The sequence below is a fragment of the Solanum lycopersicum genome, chromosome 4 (genome assembly GCF_036512215.1).
Source record: "Solanum lycopersicum chromosome 4, SLM_r2.1".
NCBI lineage: Eukaryota > Viridiplantae > Streptophyta > Magnoliopsida > Solanales > Solanaceae > Solanum > Solanum lycopersicum.
Window position 1 is genome coordinate 44,114,282 of NC_090803.1, and position 19,502 is coordinate 44,133,783.

General features: G+C 33.7%; 1 protein-coding gene across 1 annotated transcript; it reads right to left on the reverse strand.

Moving 5' to 3' along the window:
• Window positions 1–2,175: 2,175 nt before the first annotated feature.
• On the reverse strand, window positions 2,176–16,340 carry LOC101253887 (protein TONNEAU 1a-like). Its single transcript, XM_004237482.5, has 8 exons — window positions 16,063–16,340; window positions 8,837–8,969; window positions 8,399–8,487; window positions 8,184–8,306; window positions 7,149–7,282; window positions 7,025–7,050; window positions 6,792–6,948; window positions 2,176–2,402 (listed from the first exon to the last, which is right to left on the reverse strand). The coding sequence occupies exons 1-8, from the start codon at window positions 16,147–16,149 to the stop codon at window positions 2,357–2,359; spliced, it is 795 nt and encodes a 264-aa protein (XP_004237530.1). The 5' UTR covers window positions 16,150–16,340; the 3' UTR covers window positions 2,176–2,356.
• Window positions 16,341–19,502: the final 3,162 nt, after the last annotated feature.

Below are 19,502 nucleotides of genomic sequence, written 5' to 3' on the forward strand. Positions count from 1 at the left end.
GTATAAGTATATTAAATTTTGTTAATTAATGTCTTAAGTAGTATACTTTTGTAATTTTCACTTGTGTGTATGATTCATTGTAATGTATATTTTATGGTTTAATGATTCATTATAAAATAGATCCAGTGTTGATAATGAAGTTGAAGCTGATACGATACCTTTGAAATCAGTTACGCATAAGTAAGTATTTATCACATCTAGAACTTTTCACAATTTTATGATGTAGCTCGAAAACATAATACCGAAACTTTGGATGCAATAAGAAAAGCTAGAGATAAACTTCAACTAGATTTATTGTTAACAAAAAACAAAACACAATCAGATAATATTTTACTAAATTATCTTAGATATATTTGTTCTTTAAAGAATTATTAATTAATAATATAAATGGGACCACATTTTTATATATGGGTCTTCTCAAAATATATTATCTTATTAGTTTATTGAAATAAGTGAATTCTTTTTCATTGAACCAAATCGGAATCAGAGAAAAATATTACCTTAGAGAAATTACTAAATATCAAATATTAATTTAGTGATCTTCTATTATACACTAAATATGTTGTTATATTGTAGACATAGTAGGGGTGTGCAAAAATAATACCAACCAATAAATCGAACTGAAAAAATATTATTGAGTTATTATTAATGGGTTATTGGATTTTTTAAAAAAAATTATTGCGTTATTCGTTCGATATCGATTTTTACTATTGGGTTATTGGGTAAACTGATAACCCAATAAGATGAAAATAAGTTACTACTAGATATTAATAATTTAATATATATAACTTAACACTCTAACTGTATCGAGTTATTAGTTTTCTACCCACTTCACACTAGACTGTTTTACTAGTCTTCACTGCTTAATCAAAACCTAAAGACTAAAGTGAGGGTTCACAATTGTAGCTATTTGATTTCAGTTTTGGTTTTAATCTTGTTGGACTATTTTGGTTATAGTTTTAGTTTATAATTGTAGGTTGTAACTTTTGTAAGTTAGTTATGTTTGTAATTTGATTAACAAAAAAAATCATACTATGTTTTGGCGGTGACATGTAATTATAACCTTCGAATGTATTTTCTCTTATTGATGCAATTTCTCATTATATTTTTTGTTTCACTATATCAAAAAATTTAGAGAAGTGAAAATTCATATATTAAGGACATTTTTTTATTGGATAAACCGAATCGATAACGACCAAAACCCGATATAAAATATTTTGTTGGTTTGTTATTGAATTAGCATATTTAAAAATAAAAAATCAATAAACCAAACTGATAATATATAAAATTGAACGAATCGACCGATGCACACCCCAAAGACATTGTATAAGATTTTAAACGTGAACCAATGTAGGAATTTCCTTCACACAAAATCAAAGAGAAGTATTTCACAATTCTAAAAAAGAATATTCGTTCGTCACATTTCCTGCTTTCATTCTGCTTATGTGTTTGTTGTTTGGTACTTAAGGAGAATATTTTTCATTCAATATGTCGAAAAGATTCTCTTAAAAACGAGTTGATTTCTTACTTATTTTCTAATGTTTAATAAATAGGCAAGGAAATATCAGTTCAAGTACATTTATGTGTAATCTAATAAAAAATTATAGAACTGGAAAGGAATGAGGGTGGGGTGGGTCAAGTGGTAGGGCTTGGGTCACTGAATGGGTGGGTGAATAGAATAGACATAGGATGCAATTTCTGAAACTTTTTCTTCTGCTTTCATTGAATAAATCATTTTTCTCATTTTTAAGATGTTCGTTTTTTCCCAAAGAAAATGTATAATAAAAAAGTTGTACAACCAAATGCAACGCAAAGTCACCGGTAGCACCTCAAATATGAAATTAAACTTTTGAACTTTACTCTAAAAAGTAATCATCAAGATTGACAATTGCAACAGTTACTATACCCTAACTCAAGAAATACGGATAAAAATGAATGGATGCAGGTAAAATTCATTATAACGTAGAACTTAAATTCCAAAAACATTGAGTGTAAAGAGTTTTATCTCGTCTGCCTATATCTTGATAGACAGAGTTACCTCACACTTGCCTGATATCGTGTGAAAAGGATAGTCCATGTGCATACAAACCATAAAAACCACAAAAAAAATGTACAAAAAAGAAATCTGTATCTGCAAATAATAAACCAGCTCTCTCCAAGCCACTTGAACCAAAATCAGTCCCAATAGAAGAAAGATAGCATAAATAGTAAAAGGCTGCTCATACCGATATACTAAAAGCAATATACAGTATTTCAATCATACACAATATCACAGGCCAATACACAACATAACATTTCAATGGTTTAAGATAATATCAATTTCCACATTAGTAATTTGGAGACCATTTAACTACACCTACTCTCCCCTGTCATCTTCCTCAGACATGCCATCCCCTCCATGCCTGCGAACAAATTTAGTACAAATTTGAGGCACAACCATACGTTCAAGATAATATGATCAAATGTAGTAGAAAGCATGATACTACATTTTTTACCATGATACTTCAACAAAGAGAACGAGAACAATAAAGAGACGACACATCATGAATAACTAGACGTACATAAGTTTACAGAATAACACAACAGCTCCTGAGCTGTCCTAGGTCATTACTACTCGCTGCATTCTTGAATTGTTTGACGAGCCCGGAGCCAAAAGTAAAGCAAAATAGGCCAAAAATTCCAGAAGGGCAACAAAATTGAGTTGAGAACCAAAGGGTAACTTTTGTTAACGCCGTTTAAGTCAAGTTTAATGAAGTAAGGCGTAAACTCCTATGCGGCTTATAAGGCGCGAGCTGTCAACGTCTCGTAAGACGCATGGCGGCTGTGCCTTGTAAAGCGCATAGGATTTGCGCCTTGTCACTTGGTTCTGTTCTTTCAGCAGCCTCAACTAATTTTGGATACAAGCCGTCAGATATTGATCCTACGTCGATAAATCTTTTGATTTATGGTATAAATATTTTTTCATTTATTAGTTGGGAGGATTCATGGAAATTCAAAGAAATATGACGGAATATTCCATGCAGGGAATTCAGTTCTCCACAAATTAAGATTGAACTAAATCCTTCTACGATTTACATAGGAGAATAAAATCTAAAATTATGTGATGTAATATACAAATTACATATTTATTTGTTTTTATAGTGCTCTTTATATTTTAATGGGAAAAGGGTCAAATATACCCCTAAACTATTTGAAAAGGTCTAGATTTACCCTCCGTTTAAAGTTTGGTTCACTCATGCCCTCGCCGTCCAACTTTTGGTCCAAATATGCCCTTATGGGCGTTAGTTGTCATGTTGGACATATCCAATTCATTTTTCATTTCTTTAAATGTCACATGGAATTGTCATGTTATTTTGACCTTACAACATACCATTTACATGAAAATGAAAAGATATCCGGACTCTTAAACACCAAATCCAACCCATTAATCAGCTCCTTTTAAAATCACTATCCGACCCATTTTTAACAATTTTATTTAATTTTTATTATTGCGGTAAAACCCGAAAATGAGTAATTGATTAATAAAAAATAGAAAAAATATGAAAAAAAATATAAAATTAACGCCAAAAATTCACAAATAAATATATAACCTTAAATCTAACATTTCAATTTATTTAAATTTTTTTATTTTTTGATAAATCTCGAAAATGAGTAATAGAATAATAAAAATTATGAAAAGTATGAAAAAAAATATAAATTAACGCCAAAAGTTCACAAATTAATATAGTAACATTTCAATCTACAATTCTTTTAAAAATTTTATATTTTTCGGCAAATCCCGAAAATGATTAATTTTTTAATAAAAAGGGAAAAATATGAAAACAAAATAAAAAAAATATACGTCAAAATTCACAAATAAATATAATAAACTTAAATTCAATAATTTCAACAATTTTTTTATTTTATATTTTTTATATTTTCCTATTTTTTATTTCTGAATTTTTTGCATAATTTTTATAATTTTTCATATTTTTTGTTAATAAATTCATTTTTGGGATTTGTTGAAAAAATTAAAATTAAAAAATGTTGAAATTATTGAATTTAAGGTTACGGTATTTGTTTTTTTAATTTTTGGCGTTAATTTTATATTTTTTATTAATCAATTACTCATTTCGAGATTTATCAAAAAAATAAAAAAAAAATTTAATAAAGTGTTTAAATTGAACTTAGGGTTACTATAATTATTTATGAATTTTTGGCGTCAATTTTATACTTTTTTCATATTTTCCTATTTTTTTAATTAATCAATTACTCATTTTCTGAATTTATCAAAAAAATAAAAATTAAACAAAATTGTTGAAAATTGGTCGGACAATTTATTTAAAAGGGGATTGATTTATGGGTCGAATTAGGTGTTTATGAGTCCAAATATCTTTCCATTTTCATATAAATGTTATGTGGTAAGGCCAAAATGACATGGCAATTCCATGTGGCATTTAAATAAATGAAAAATGAGTTGGATATGTCCAACATGACAACTAACGTCCATAAGGGCATATTTAGACCAAAAATTGGATGGCGAGGGCATCAGTGAACCAAACTTTAAACGGAGGATATATCTAGACCTTTTTAAATAGTTTAGGGACATATTTGACCCTTTTCCCTATTTTAATTACTTCTTCTGACTCCGTCTCATATTATTTGTCCCTTTTTTCTCTATATGTGCCACTTAAAAAAGCATAAATAAAAAATACTTTATATTTTTTTTTAGTATAAAAATCAAACACATGTAAATATTCACGGTTACAGCAGCAAGAAGGAAACCTGAATAAGAGAGCAAATGGTGGTTCTTGATTAGGAGATATTCGAGCATAATTCCAATTGTTAAAATAAATATATTTATTGAATACATATAATAAATGTTTTTAATAAAAAATTATTAATAAACATGACATGCAAAATTTTTAATCAATTTTTTTTAATTATGCAAAGGACAAGGCTCAGCCGCCATGAGTCTTGTAAGACGCTGACGCTCGCGCCTTCTGAGGCGCATAGGAGTTTGCGCCTTACTCCATTAAACCTGATTCAAACAGCGTTAAAAAAAGTTGTCCTTTTGGTTCTCAACTCAATTTTGTTGCCCTTTTAGAATTTTTGGCCAATTTTCTTGCCCTTTTGGCTCCAGACTCATAGTTCTTAAACTTGATCTAATATATTGGAGATTATAACAAGGAGATTGCAAAGAGCTAACGTGCATCTAGCCAGCTGTCATTATTAATTAGTTGAAGCTACTGTTAATTAGTTATAAGTTTGTTGGAAGATATTTTGTATGGATGATAAGTCAGTTAGCAACTGTATATAAGGTGTGACTCAACAGAATTAGAGTAGATGAAACAATTTAATTCCCATATGTTCTTCTCTGTATAGCTTCACTGTAAAGTTCAGTAATGGAGATTCATGCTTTAGATATAGTTCTTCACTGATTTCATGCAATCTATGAGCAGTGTATCGTGGTATCAGAGCAGGTGTATCACACCTGCAGCAAAATATCTTGAAAGGGTTTGTGATCATACATTATTAGTGCTCCTCTGAACAGCCTGCTGACATTTTTACTAAGGGGTTGAGTAGGTGTCAACATTCCCATCTTATGTCCAAGCTGGGATTGAAGAACATCCCATATCACCCAGCTTGAAGGGGCTATTGGAGTTTAAAACAAGGAGACTGCAAAGAGCTAACGTGCACCTATCCAGCTGTTGTTATTAGTTAGTTGAAGCTACTGTTTATTAGTTATAAGTTTGTTAGAAGATATTTTGATGACAAGTCAGTTAGCAACTGTATATAAGGTGTGAGTCAACATAATTAGAGTCGATGAAACAGTTGAATTCCCAATATGTTCTCTCTATAGCTTCACTGTAAAGTTCAGTAATGGAGATTCATGATTTACATATAGTTCTTCACTGATTTCATGCAATCTATGAGCAGTTTATCATGATAGAGTGGAAGCACTTCCTAAAGTGGGGTGATGTCAGTTATATTACCCTCAAAGTAATAGTAAGAAAAGGAAGGTGTTGAAAATGTCTCAAGATATTGCAAAAACAAATCAGCTAGTCATATTATCTCTAAAAGATTTCTTTTGCAGAAATTCAATTCATCAATAGCTAATTTTTAAGGATTTTGAATTATTTTTATTAGTCCTACGTGGCTTGAATTTAGGAGTTAGTTTCCTCTTTATTTGTTATTTGAATTTGTGGATAAGTTAGTAGCATAATTTTCTATTTCAGTTAGAAACTAAAGCTATGAATGTATGTCTCTGAGTTGTGAATAAAATAATTCCCTTTGAGCCTTCCTATGTTATTTCCCTAATTTTTTCTAAAAACCAACAATTGGTATCTAGAGACATCAAATGGTGTATGCTGAGAGACACCTTAAAACTTCTACTTGCATGAAAAAGGGAGCCATTGCTAAATCACTGCTCAGCACTGGTGTTTCGGGTTGTTTGGAAAGAAAAAAATGAGAGAATTTCTTCGGATAAGGTAGATAATGTTCTCAAATACAATTGACCTGTTTTGCTTAGTTTTTGGTGCAAGCAACACTGCTATGAGAATTGTATAGAGCTTGAAGCCATGTTTAGATTTATTCTGTTCATTACACGACTTGTGGTGCACGTACTCTTTTGGATGTTATAGCTAACCAACACTTTGCTGGCTCAGATCAATAAATTTTTCTTTATTAAAAAGATATCATGGTAGACTGCTGGAAACGTAAAAGGTACATAGTCTAACTCCCATACCCATCTAACAGAAGGTTACATGAAAACCAAACTTGAATAAGCAATCCAGTTCTCGAACACTTACCGCCAGGAAGTGGTAAGGTTCCGAGCTTTTCTATCCAGCTGAAGGTTTTCTAAGGCAGATGAAGCACGACTTACATCTTCTGCAAGTTCATCATTGTCATATCTCCAGTTGTATTCATCCTTCCTGTATCCAGATACCGACGAACCTCCTCTTCTATCTAAAATTACAACCATCTGTACAAGATTAAACATTTATCCAGAAATTAATACAAATAAAGAAAGTACACTACCTACAGGATGACTGGGCTGCAGGACCTGGCCTGTGGAATGAAGATGGTCTCAAGTCAACATCTCAAATCCGAAAAGAAAAATAAATAAATGCAAAGAAAGATAACATAATAGTGTCTTATGTGAAAACCTTCCCAATGGAGGTAAGCCCCCGGCAACTGAAGATGAAGAAGGCCTCCTCATGTTCCTTGTTTCTAAATTGGGAAGAGAGTCAGCATCTGGTGTTGTCAATCTCCTCCCAGCACCCCTTCCTTGAGATAAGTTCTGTGATAGAGATTTTAAAAGCTTACTAGATAGACTTGTATATTCACCATAATCAATTTGAATGCAGAAAACGTGAACTGCAAATGATATAACTATCATTTAATGAAACTTCTTAAACATTTTTAAGACTCTAACCAAACCTGGAACAGAAGACTGTTAAACCATCACAAAACGCAAGTTTCATGTACTAACATACTTGTGTACACTTAAAAAATTTTAAACCAGCATTTGCATAATAAGAATGCTCTTTACTAAGTCAATCGCATCTGAGCAAGGTTAATGGTTCAAACATAAACCATTGATTGCATGAAGCAGACATACCTCACAGAACAAAGAAAAGAAAGAAGTGTTTGAAGTAGAACCAAGAAACAAATTTTGTCGAATAAAATTAAGCTTAATGGTCTTTTTCTCTTTTAATAAAATAAGCTTAGCGATATTTATTGTCTTATTGGCCAAGAGAGCTGTTCTTAATTAGGCCTTAATGCTTTCAACTTACTTACTTTCATCTTCTTCTGTGATTTGCTTCTTGGGACCTCTAGCAACATGTTTTCCCCCCTAGGACCACATTTGGTCATAGCATTTGTAAGCTATTTAAAAATCTATAGAAGAAAAAAACACGAGGAGAATTTCGGTACCATATGGAGAGAGGGCCACAACTGCATTAGGATGTCGAGATAACCACTCTTAACAAACTGAACTATTTATATATTTAACATAAATCCTACATCTCCCATATTGAATTCATCCTTCTCAACAAACAAGTTCCATAGGATTATCAATAATAATTTCCCCACCTTTCTTCTTTTAATTTTCTTTTTGTAATACTAATAGAAACATAAACACCATAAGCAACTGACAGATATATGTCCAGAAGTTATCTAATATAAGAGGTTTATCGAACCTCATACTTCAAGAATCCTTCGAGAACATCCAAAAGCAATGGGCCACTATCCCCATTCCTGTTAAGATCGTACCCATTTTTGCTGCTAAATTCTTTTAGCTCTGATTTCCAAGAATCTTTTTGCTGCAAACAAGAAATCTCTTGTAAATTGAAATAATAACTGACAATTTATGCAAAATGGTCTCAATTCATTGAGGAAAGCTGTACAATATTACCAAATTACACTCTGGTAAATAAACTTTGAGTGAGTGGTTTAATTGAGCCCAGTCAAAATATTCACATATCAGTGCAGTTAGCAGCCTTCCTGCATTCAGCAAGGGAGAAAAATAAAAAAAAGTTAGAAGGAATCAATGTGGGAGAATATATGAAATATTAACTCTTCTTAAACTAGTAAAACACCTACCTTTATGCATTGATTATAAAATTACAGGGCCATGGTAAGAGGCGTTTTACCATAAAAGTAATATTTGGTGTTCTGTAAGAATCCTTAAGCAACTATAAGTGTTATTCACTTTAAGGTAATTATGCAAGGAAAACAGAAAGCACATGTGCACAATCTACAACACTTCAATAATCAAATAAAATAAAAATAAGCATGACAGTAAAGCAAAATGGGTAAAAGCCCAAAATAATTAAAACATATAACTGAGAACCTGAGGGGGAATTATGGAGTTGCTTCGCACGCTCATTGCAGCTACCCAATAGTGCAGGAGGCAAGCCTTCGTCCTTTTCAATGGTCCTATCCTCCTCTTCTATCGCCTCAAAAACGCTTGCTCTAAGCTCAGCCTAAGAAATGTAGCCATGAAAAATGTGTAAATATCTTGTGGCGACCAGAGTTCCAATTATATCAACAAAGGAGAATCCTGAAGAAGGGACTGCATGTAACAGAAAATCTTGTTTTGATAAACAAGATCATCAGGTTTCTTTACCATTGAATAATTTCTTAATCAAAAAGCTACCAAAAAAATCACTATGATTACAAATCCAACATAAAATAGCAAACATTTGCTTTCAGCTTTTATCTAATTGCAATTCCTCTGTCAAGGTAGTAACAAGAAACTCTCATGAGTGGAAACAAGTCAAAACTGTTTTATGGGCCAAGTTAATCAGACATAAATTGACAACACTGGCTTCAGTTTAATATAATCTGCTAATATGACTGTTTACAAATTCTACTTCAAATCAAGTAATTTCGCAATGTACTTTTTCTGTGACCAATTAATGAATCACAATTTAGATTGTTATCCTCTTTTGGTTATTGCTTTTGTATCATTCAACTACCAGTCAAACTGAAAAAATTTCTTTACCATTTATTTATAATTAAATTAGCATTAGAAAAGCAAGCTACATACAAGTACTATATGGCTATCTAATTAATAGAGAAACACATTGATACGTTTATTTCTCTCAGTTCTCTGGAAGCCTATACAGCTTCTTGGTGCTTCACACAATCTTATATTATGGTTTTTGCTGATAGAATCCTCGATAGGATTCCCAAATTTTATCATTCATTGGTATTTTCTTTTGATGCTCTCTATATATCTTGATTTTTTACAATTCACCACCATAAGTTTCTCATTTCATGGCCCAAAATGTTTCAAAATTTAACCCCCAAAGTCACCCTCAAATCTTTGTTTTCATATTAATTTTCAAAGCTTGGGACAATTCTAAGTTCCCAACTTTTCTCTACTATTCCTATTATTTTTCTTGGATTACGGATAGGAGGCTCATAATGTGGGCACCGCAAAGGGGAATGCATGATGGAAATAAATCTTATACTTCCAAGATACAAGGTAGAAAAAAAACCGGTAGGTTACAATTTAATCCTCCTTATTCTATATATGACAATCTTTTCTCTAAGGAGTCATTTAGTTTAGAAAACTCAGGGATTTTTATGTAGGGATTACTAGTTCAAAGATTGTAACATGAGGACTATTCATTGTTGGATGCTCAGTTTGGTTCTATTACAAATTAGTGTTTGTGTGTGTGTGTGTATATATGTGTGTGTGTGTATGTGTGTGTGTGTATATATATATATATATGTGTATATATATAAATATATATATAACTGTGGTGGTATCCGGGCCAGCTTGCACAATTTTTATTTTTAAAAATTGGTAACATTGTATTCTTCAGCATATTAAGGATATGTTGGGGACCTTTAGAAAATCAGAAAAGAACAAAAAGCATAATACTTACAAGGATCCTATGAATTATGAGGGCAAAATATTACAAATTAGTTTTTAGTGTATAATTTAAAATATTTGTTCACTTTTTAGCACAAAAAAAAGTTTGTTGACTATTATGAGGCCAAGCTTTGTTTTTTTAATGTTTTAATTCAAGTATTATTTTAATAAAAGTATCTACCCCACATAAGACAAAACACAAATTTCCACATTAACTTATGTAGGTACTATGTAAGATAAAATAAAAAAACATTATATCAACTATGCTGGATTTTATACCAATACATTTCTACTAGATGCGGATTTTTATACATTGATTAACTCTATTAGAAGACAACTAAACGGCACCTAAAGTTTTTTTTTTTTTTTTTTTTGAGAATGACAACTTTTTTTCCTATTTATCCACATGTATACTACATCAAAGTAGCCCCCCACCAAAAGTATTACAAACTAGACTGACTCCATCTGTGCTTTTTGTCACAAATAGTCTATAACATTAAACTTTCTGTTTAAAGATTGAACCCTTCAGAGTCATTAACTCACACTTTTTCAAGCAAAGGTCAATTTAATTGAGCCCAATAGAATATTATTCTTCTATGCCAACTGTGGGCTTAAGATCTCTAAGTGACTCATTGTCTTCTGACCAACCCCAAATAGTAAAGGTTCGTGATCTTAAACCTTAACTACGTTAATTGTGAGGCTAATAATGTGATTAAGGCATTCTAAGCGTATTAATGACATTGACAAAGGTGGTATCCGTGGGACATGAATATGAATGTTGAAAGTGGGTAGATGTTTAGCGCGTGCATGAGGCCAGGACAGCTGCAGAAGTTTGGAATAAGTTGGCATGCTGTCAGAAAGGCCATAGGATGGAGGCCAAGACAACAACAGAAGTTTGTGCATATATGGAAGACAAAATTACCTACCAAAGTGATCTCTTCAGCTGGACTGCACTGCACAACTCATGCCTCACATAGGATAATCTATCCGAAAAGAAATTCCTGCTTGCTAACCGATGCTATTTCTTCCACAAGCACAAAGAAAGTGTCAAGCACTTGCTACTTCACTGCCCAGCTGCCCCAGACCTCTGAAATATGTTTTGTTGCTTTTTTGGTCTTTCCCGGGTCATGCCTGTTAGGGATGCTCTTCAAAGTTGGAGTTCACAGGAAGATGACAAAGCAATCAAGAATATGTCGATGATGATCCCTAGTGCTATCTTTTGGTGTTTATGGACAGAGAGGAACAAAAGATGTTTTCATGGAATTTCAACTTCTATAAATCTTTTGCCAGGCAGATGTCTAGTTAGCCTTTTTAGTTGGTCCAAATTGACCCCTGTAAATAATTTAGAACTCTTCTATATTCTGTTAGCTCTATAGTTTAGAAAGAGGCTACAAACCCTTTTTTGTGAGCTTAACTGATCTATCCTTGTAAAGCTTGCATCTTCTTGATGCCTTTAAATGAATCTACTTCAACAGAAAAAAAGAAAAACTACAGAAGTTTGGTGTGAGGTTAGTGTGTTGTTGCAGAGGCCACGTCAGCGTTGTCAAAGGCTCACTTAAGCCCTGAAGCAGGCTCTAAATGTGTTGAGCACTTCGCATTGCTTAATGTGCAATTTAGTGTCGTCATCAAGATTCTAAGGCATATTTTTCCTTGCCAATGAGTCTATTTTGAAGAGGAGCACTCAACAATTGATATTTTTACATTATTGTAATTTTTTTTTCGGTTTCTTTGTTCATATATTTGTCGTTCATGCTTAGAGTTATTAGTTTTGGGCAGATATATATACTTGTAATGTTTTTCTCCCTTTGCGCATTTTTTCATTAAAGCCCACGCTTTATTTGTGCTTAGAGCTAAAAGCCCTAATGAACCTTAGAGTGTTTTTTTGCGATTTTTACCCATGCTAGCTACAAAACTATTAAGAAGTTCCCAAAACATAGATTTTGATCCTCAGACAAGCGGTGGGACCTAGGGCACAACTTCAACAGTATTTTCTTGTCATTCTACTTCAACCACCAATATAAGATTTTTATGATATATTTATGTTAGATAACACTGCATACCATGAATTTTAACATCAAAATCTTTTGATTTTGGTTAGCCAAGAGAACCCATCAAGAACCCAAAAGGCTAGAGCTTTCAGCTAATGGAAGGGCTTTATAAGATGCTAAAATAGCCCGACAATTGAACTGGACGCAGGGATTCAGTGTTTGTTCAATCACTTGTAATCCAGTTGTAGTCTCGCACCTATTGTATGCTGATGATACTTTGATTTTTTGTGAGGCAGAGAGATCTCAAACTCTATACCTAAATCTCACTCTCCTCCTTTCTGAAGCCCTAAATGGTTTGCATATCAACAAGCAGAAGAGCATTGTGTGCGCAGTGAATGCTGGTTCACAATATTGATGAGTTGGCTGGAATCCTGGTGCAACATTGGGACACTGCCTTGTTCTTAGTTGGTTCTTCCTTTGGGAGCCAAATCCAGAAGTGATAATTAGAATGTAGTAGTGAAGAAATTTGACAAAAGACTTGCTTCATGGCAGCTGCAATATTTATCAATTGGGGGTAGACTCACTCTCATTAACAATGTGCTCGACAGCATACCAACCTATTTCATGTCATTATTCCTTATCCCCCAGAGTGTGCTTGATATACTGACAGAATTAGGAGAGACTTCATGTGGAAAGGTAATAGAAGCTCACACAAATTTCATCCTATTGAATGGGACAAGGTTATACTGCATAAATCCAAAGGAGGACCGGGGATCAGAAACCTACCCTTGCATAACGAAGCTTTGCTCATGAAGTGACTCTAGAGATACGGAACAGGGGAACACAGTTTATGGAAGGATGTAAAAAAGACTAAACATGAAGCAGAATATTATTGGAGCATAAATCAACCAATGCGCCTCGCGGAATTGCGCTTTGGAATACATCAGCAGGCTGGGAACTGAATTCCTTTGGAATGTTCAATTCAAGCCAGGAAATGCAGCACACATCAAGTTTTGGAAGGCTATTGGTTGAGTAACACACATCTGATGGTAGACTTCCCTAACCATTTCAACATCACCCTGGACAAGAAATCATCTATTGCTCAAAACATAACTAATAATTATTGAGTATTGCACCTAAAAAGAGCCGTTCAAGACTTGGAAATGACGGGAAGTTTGGTGGAGTTGCTAGCAAAAATTGAGTCTTTTAACAGTATAAGATGCCCCTGACAGTATGAATTAGAGTAACAAGGGCACTTCCACTGTTAAAGAATGCTACATGCAACTATGCTCTCAGAACCAAGTCATTGACACTTGGCCGTGGAAGTTGATTTCGAGGACAGAACTCCCCGTCAAGGTTATATGTTTCAACTGGTCTGTGGTATGCTCTCTGGGATGCATGCCTCCCTCTGGACAACCATTAATAGGAGATGCTTACAGCTGGTCAACAGGTGTTACTTCTGTAGGTGCTCCCATGGATCTGTCAATCACCTATTTCTGCATTGTCCGGTAGCCAAAGACCTTTGGAATGTTTTCTCAGTTTCATTGGTTTAAGCTGGGTTGCCTCAGGGATTGAAAGAGGCACAACTGTGCTGGAGCTTGCGGAATGTGGGTACAGCCATCAAGAAAATCTGGCTTATGATTCCTTCAGCTATTCTATCGATGAGAGAAATAGAAGATGTTCTGATGGCATATCAACTCTAGTTCCTCTCTCAAAGCCATTTGCTTAACTAATCTTTTGAATTGAACAAGATGTCCACAGTAAATAGCACCTGGACAGTTTTCAGATTTTGTTAGTTCTCTTGTTCTCTAGCTGGCAGATTGAGATATTTCATTGAGGCACTCTGTAAATTAACATCTACTTGATGCTTTCAAATGAATCCTTTACTTCATCAAAAGAAATAAAAAAAAAAGATCTGAACCTCTTAAGGTAAACCCACCTACTCTACCTTATGATTTTTTAGTCTATCTATAAGAGGAGATCATATGAAAAACGTAACCGATTCTTTCGTTTCTTTGGGCCACTGGCCATCTGCCGCTTTTATGTATATTTTTTGGAGATTAAGGATGCTTATGGTATTGTTAGGCGGTTGGAAAGTTAAAATTAATGGTACTTAGTTTACACCATTAATGGAAATCATTCGGTGGATGTGGAAGATGATCAAATATATTTTGAGAAAGAAAAGATGATGGAAGTCTACTTAAAAATAGCCACAGTTACCCCAGTTTTTTTGGAGCGAGGGTGACTCTACCATGTAGAGCAAGTCAACTTGAATTAGCCACAGTTGTACACAACTTTCTGGAGTGAGGGTGACCCTGCCAAGCTTGCAACAAGCCACAATTATGATTGACTTCAGTGACGTTAAGTGCTTGACTGTATTACAGATTATACAATTTTCAGTTATCATTTTCTCTCAGCTTTCAGTTAATAATTTTCGGTTTGAGATGTATCTATGATATTTGTGCATTTCATTTTGTATTTATCTTGTCCCACCACTTAGTAGGTCATCTATGAGACTCAATGTGTATTATAACAGTGTACTAAGCGCTCACGAGCCTCTTTACCTCAAAATCGGATAAGACCAAGCTTAGTAACTCCAATTAAATGTTGCATTGTCTTCAACATCATTCACTTTTCTTTCGGTGGGAGCTTCACCCTTCATTTCAATCATTCTGCTGTATGCCCCAAGAACATATGAAGTTCCTCTCCTTACTCTAGCTGGATAATAACTAGTTTCAGACCTAGAAAGTTTCAGTTATGATTGGGAGATTTTACATATATATATATATATAGGGATTTTGATAGCTGCTTTAAGCTATTCAGTTGGGACATATGTTTAACTATTTTAGTATTGTGCAGGTTATTTGACTATAATTGCTAGCTCTTAAGATACTTCATTGGTTTATAAATTTCAATCCAATGGTTCGCTTAACTGGGGTAGTTTGTCAGGTGTTGATTACACGTCCATATTTTGGATTGTGACACAAATAAGCTAAACGGTAGGTTGAGCACCAAAGGGCATGCACTTTCAAGGTAAGTAATGCACAAATATCGGAAGTTCATGTTTGTTTGATGAGAATGAAGCAGATGAAGATAAAAGTCATACATGCTGCAACCCACAAGCCTAATATATTGTTCCTTGGAGATAACTAAAACAGTTGAAGCACTCATGTACAACACAAGATATTTATTTCTATATATCGATCTCGAATCACTTCAACTATGATTTGCATTACCTAGAGTTTTCTAGTATACGCTGGTGACACCTCCTCATCAAAATTGTTCTCATTACTCTCCTACTATCTTACTCTATCTTATTCTTCGATTTTATTGTCACCTTGATCTCGGCTAACCATCGTAGCTTATGGAGTTCTCAATGTCTGTGCTTGGAGTAAATTCTCGCCGGTGCAGATGAAAAACAACAAAGAAACAGGAGCTCCGAAAGTTTCTATTTTTCAGTTTTCTAACCAAGAAACTAAGAAAATTAACAATTCATACACCAATTTCCACTCCAACAAAATAAAAACCAAAAATTGTCAAATTACAGCTTCCTCTATTATTCCAAGCCTTACCCAGAAAAAATAAAACGTAAAAACTTGCAAGCAGATATCTAATCTGTGAACATTTTGATGTCAAATTGATAAGAGAATTCAGAAAAGAATGAAAATGCATAAGAGAAGAGAGGAGAAGGGGGTTGATTCATACTCGGATCTTGGCGAGAACGCCTTTCTTCTCTAGGGTTCGGGTGACGAGGGTTTTGAGGTCCATCATTTCTCTTGTATAATCATCCATTTCTCTTTCCCGGGGATTCTTCTGCTGCTGCTGCTGCTCTCTGCCGAAGCTAGAAATGGCTGATTTTTTTCAGGGCTCTTGGCTGATTTTTTTCAGGGCTCTCTTCTTGTTACGTTGTGATATTTTTTGTATCCTTAAATTGTTTTCGAAATCTTAAAAAAGTTTAACAAAGTGATGGGGGTGGGGCCTTAAAAAAGTGAAGATAACAACGGTTGGTATAGGGAAATATAAGTATTGCACTTTAACACTTTAATTTTAGGAAAAGGGTCAAAGATATCCCTCAACTTTGTTTTATTAGTTTATTATATTCATGTTGTTAAGATAAAGTTATCTATACCCTCACCGTCACTAATTTCACCATGTACATCCCTCAATTAACGGAAATTCCAAATAACTCAAATTAACCCATTTTTTTTAATAAAAAAAGACTCATTCCCATTTCAAACTCAATTTCTTGACCAACCCGTATAACCTGTCAACTAATAACACAAATCCCTCTTTTCTCTTCTCTCTTCAAACTTGTGCACATACCGAAAAAAGCTTAGAACGATAACAATGACTTTTTCTTACTTCAACAAAAAATTCACATGATAATCCAAATCGTCAGCCTCAAACAAGTCATCAAGCATTTGAAGGGTAACTCTCTTCGTTCTCATTATGTTCTTTCTTCGATTCTGACAAACCAGTGCAAATCGATTTGAATCCCTGTTCTGAATCAATTCATGGGGTACTTATATTCTCAGCTGATTCACAGAAAAATAATAAAACTTCATGTTTCGTCCTCTGCCTCAATGGTGTTAATTCTTCGTCATCATCAAACCCATCTCAACATATAATAACAGAATTTAGTAAAAGAGAATTTTCACCGATGCAATACACTTCTTACTCATCGACTGGTAAATGTTCAGATACTGTTTTCAACCTAACCATGAAGTCTTTTATTTATTCAATTCCTAATTTTCCTGTTAAGTGAGGTAGAGTACTATTTTTTCAATTGTGGTTAACAGGGAGCAATTCTAGCAGGTTTTATCATGGTCTAAACATAATAAAAATGCTTCTTTTGGATTAGGAATATGGAAAGATGATGCAACTGTCAAGAGCCGATTTGGAGACCACATGTTTAGTAATCGAAATCGAAAGGATTTTTAGCTTTTGCTTGATCAACTTCATTAATCCATCTCTTGTTAAAAAGCTTAGCTATTACTGAAACTAACGAGACCTCACAACCAAAAACATGTTTTCTTGAGGATGAGAGGTTGCCGAAATTGTGATTTGTGGCTAATTTTGGAGGTTGTTGGACTCTTCGTTGTTTACGCAAATTAGCAGCAGTGAGAGAAGCTTAGGGTTCATCATTTTTTACCCAATGGAGACGGCGGTGGAGGGACAACGATGAGGAAGATTGAGTTCCAACTTTTTCTTAGAGATGGTGAAGTTGGTCTGAATTAAGTTAATTGGATCGGGTTAGGATTTGGATTATATTAGGGTGGTGGGTTATTTTTAAAAAAATCAGGTAATTTGTGTTGATGTGGAAATTTCCATTAGTTAAGGGGTATAAGTGGTGAAATTACTGATGGCAAGGGTATAAATAACTTTGTTTTAACAGTAGGGATATAGTTAACTAATAAATCAAAGTTGAGGGGTATTTTTAACCCTTTTCCCTTAATTTTATTGAATTGATTCAATTTAGAGAAAACTACACAAGAAGCAAATATGTGTTATATATTTATACGATACGCAGTTATAGTTTATAAGTATTACGGTTCACATATAATTTTTCTAATTTTTTAGCAAGTCTTTTGTTAATAGACAAAATTCGTAATATATAGTGTATTTCATGTGGCCTGAGAAATTTGCTAGGTTTTTACTTTTATGCAATGGTCATACCTGCATTGCATTGTCATGCTTATTTGTTTGATTGCGATAGTCTTTTAAGTTTGTGTACGTGTGTGAGAGAATGGTTGATATTTCTAAGCTAGGTCGGCCTATGATGTCTACTAAGTAACCCATGTTTTGATACTCATGTTATACTTTTGCATCTTTTTCTAATAGAGCTCTTAGTATAAACCTCTTCGTAGAGTCTAGATCCCTTGAGACCGTCGCAAATTTAGATCGGAAGAGCTCTGGTGATCAGAGATTTTTTGTTGACTCTGGATATTTTGTATTTTTGATAAGACAAATCAAATGTATACATTATTTATGTACTTAGGCGCTCGTACCCGCGACACCAAGGCTGAGGGGTTATGGTAGGCATCATCATGATCCAATTTTGGAGTCACGACATAATGAAAATGTAAACCCCCTACCAATCTCAAAAGTAAAGGAGTAAAAGATTTTTGTGATCCTACAATCATATTTATCATTTAAGGTTTGGAGTGATATAAGTACTCTAGCATTGCATATGAGTTGTATCAATTTGTGTAACATCTTTTTAACTCAAAATAATTAGGAATAAGCTAAGAAACTAAAAATAATCACTTTTGGAAATAAAGGGGGGAAATCTGGAAAATTTTGAGTTTTGGTCATTTTCAAATTGCCATAACTTCTAGCTCAAGATAAGTTAGAGTCATTTCTTGATATAGTTACAAAGCCCATGGAGAGATCTTTCAAACGTCTCAGAGTTTGTGAATTTTTAATATCGTATTAGGGAGATATGCCTATCGGAAGTTGGGTTGCTGAAGTGAGGAAAGTCTAATTTCGGATTTAAGGAAGGGCAAACTAGTCTTTTATCCATTTATTTCCTATTTTGTTTTAGGGATTTATTTGGGGTAAAAATAAGTTTTAGTTCAAATTATAAAAGTTATTTTATGCTTAGGATTTGGTGAAAAGAGAAGAGAAGAAGGAAAAGGAAGAAAGATCAAGGATTCGTCAAGAACGCTAAGATTTTATGAGTAGAGTTCGTCGGGGGTGATCCCTATCAAGGTATGTGAGATATTCTCGTGTTGGGTTAGTTCATTCACACACCAACTTGTTTAAATTCAACGATGTTGAGTAGATTGAATGATGAAAAGTGAAATTCTTGAAGAACTCCAACTTGTTTAAATTCAACGATGTTGAGTAGATTGAATGATGAAAAGTGAAATTCTTGAAGAACATTGTTGAATTCTTGTTGGTTGAGTTTTTGCATGCTTAGAGTTTATTTCATTCGTGTTTACAAGTTGTTTTTCAAATTGAATCTATTGGGTATTGAGGTTATTAATGATCTTAAGTGTTTTTTTTTGGGGGGGGGGGGGGGGAACCATGGGAGTTTAGAGGGTTTAGGGATGAAAAATGGAGAAGAAAAGTCAAAATGCTTGTCCGTAGGACCTTGAGCGCCGCACCTCCCGTAGCCCTACAGGACAATCTATGTCAGTAGG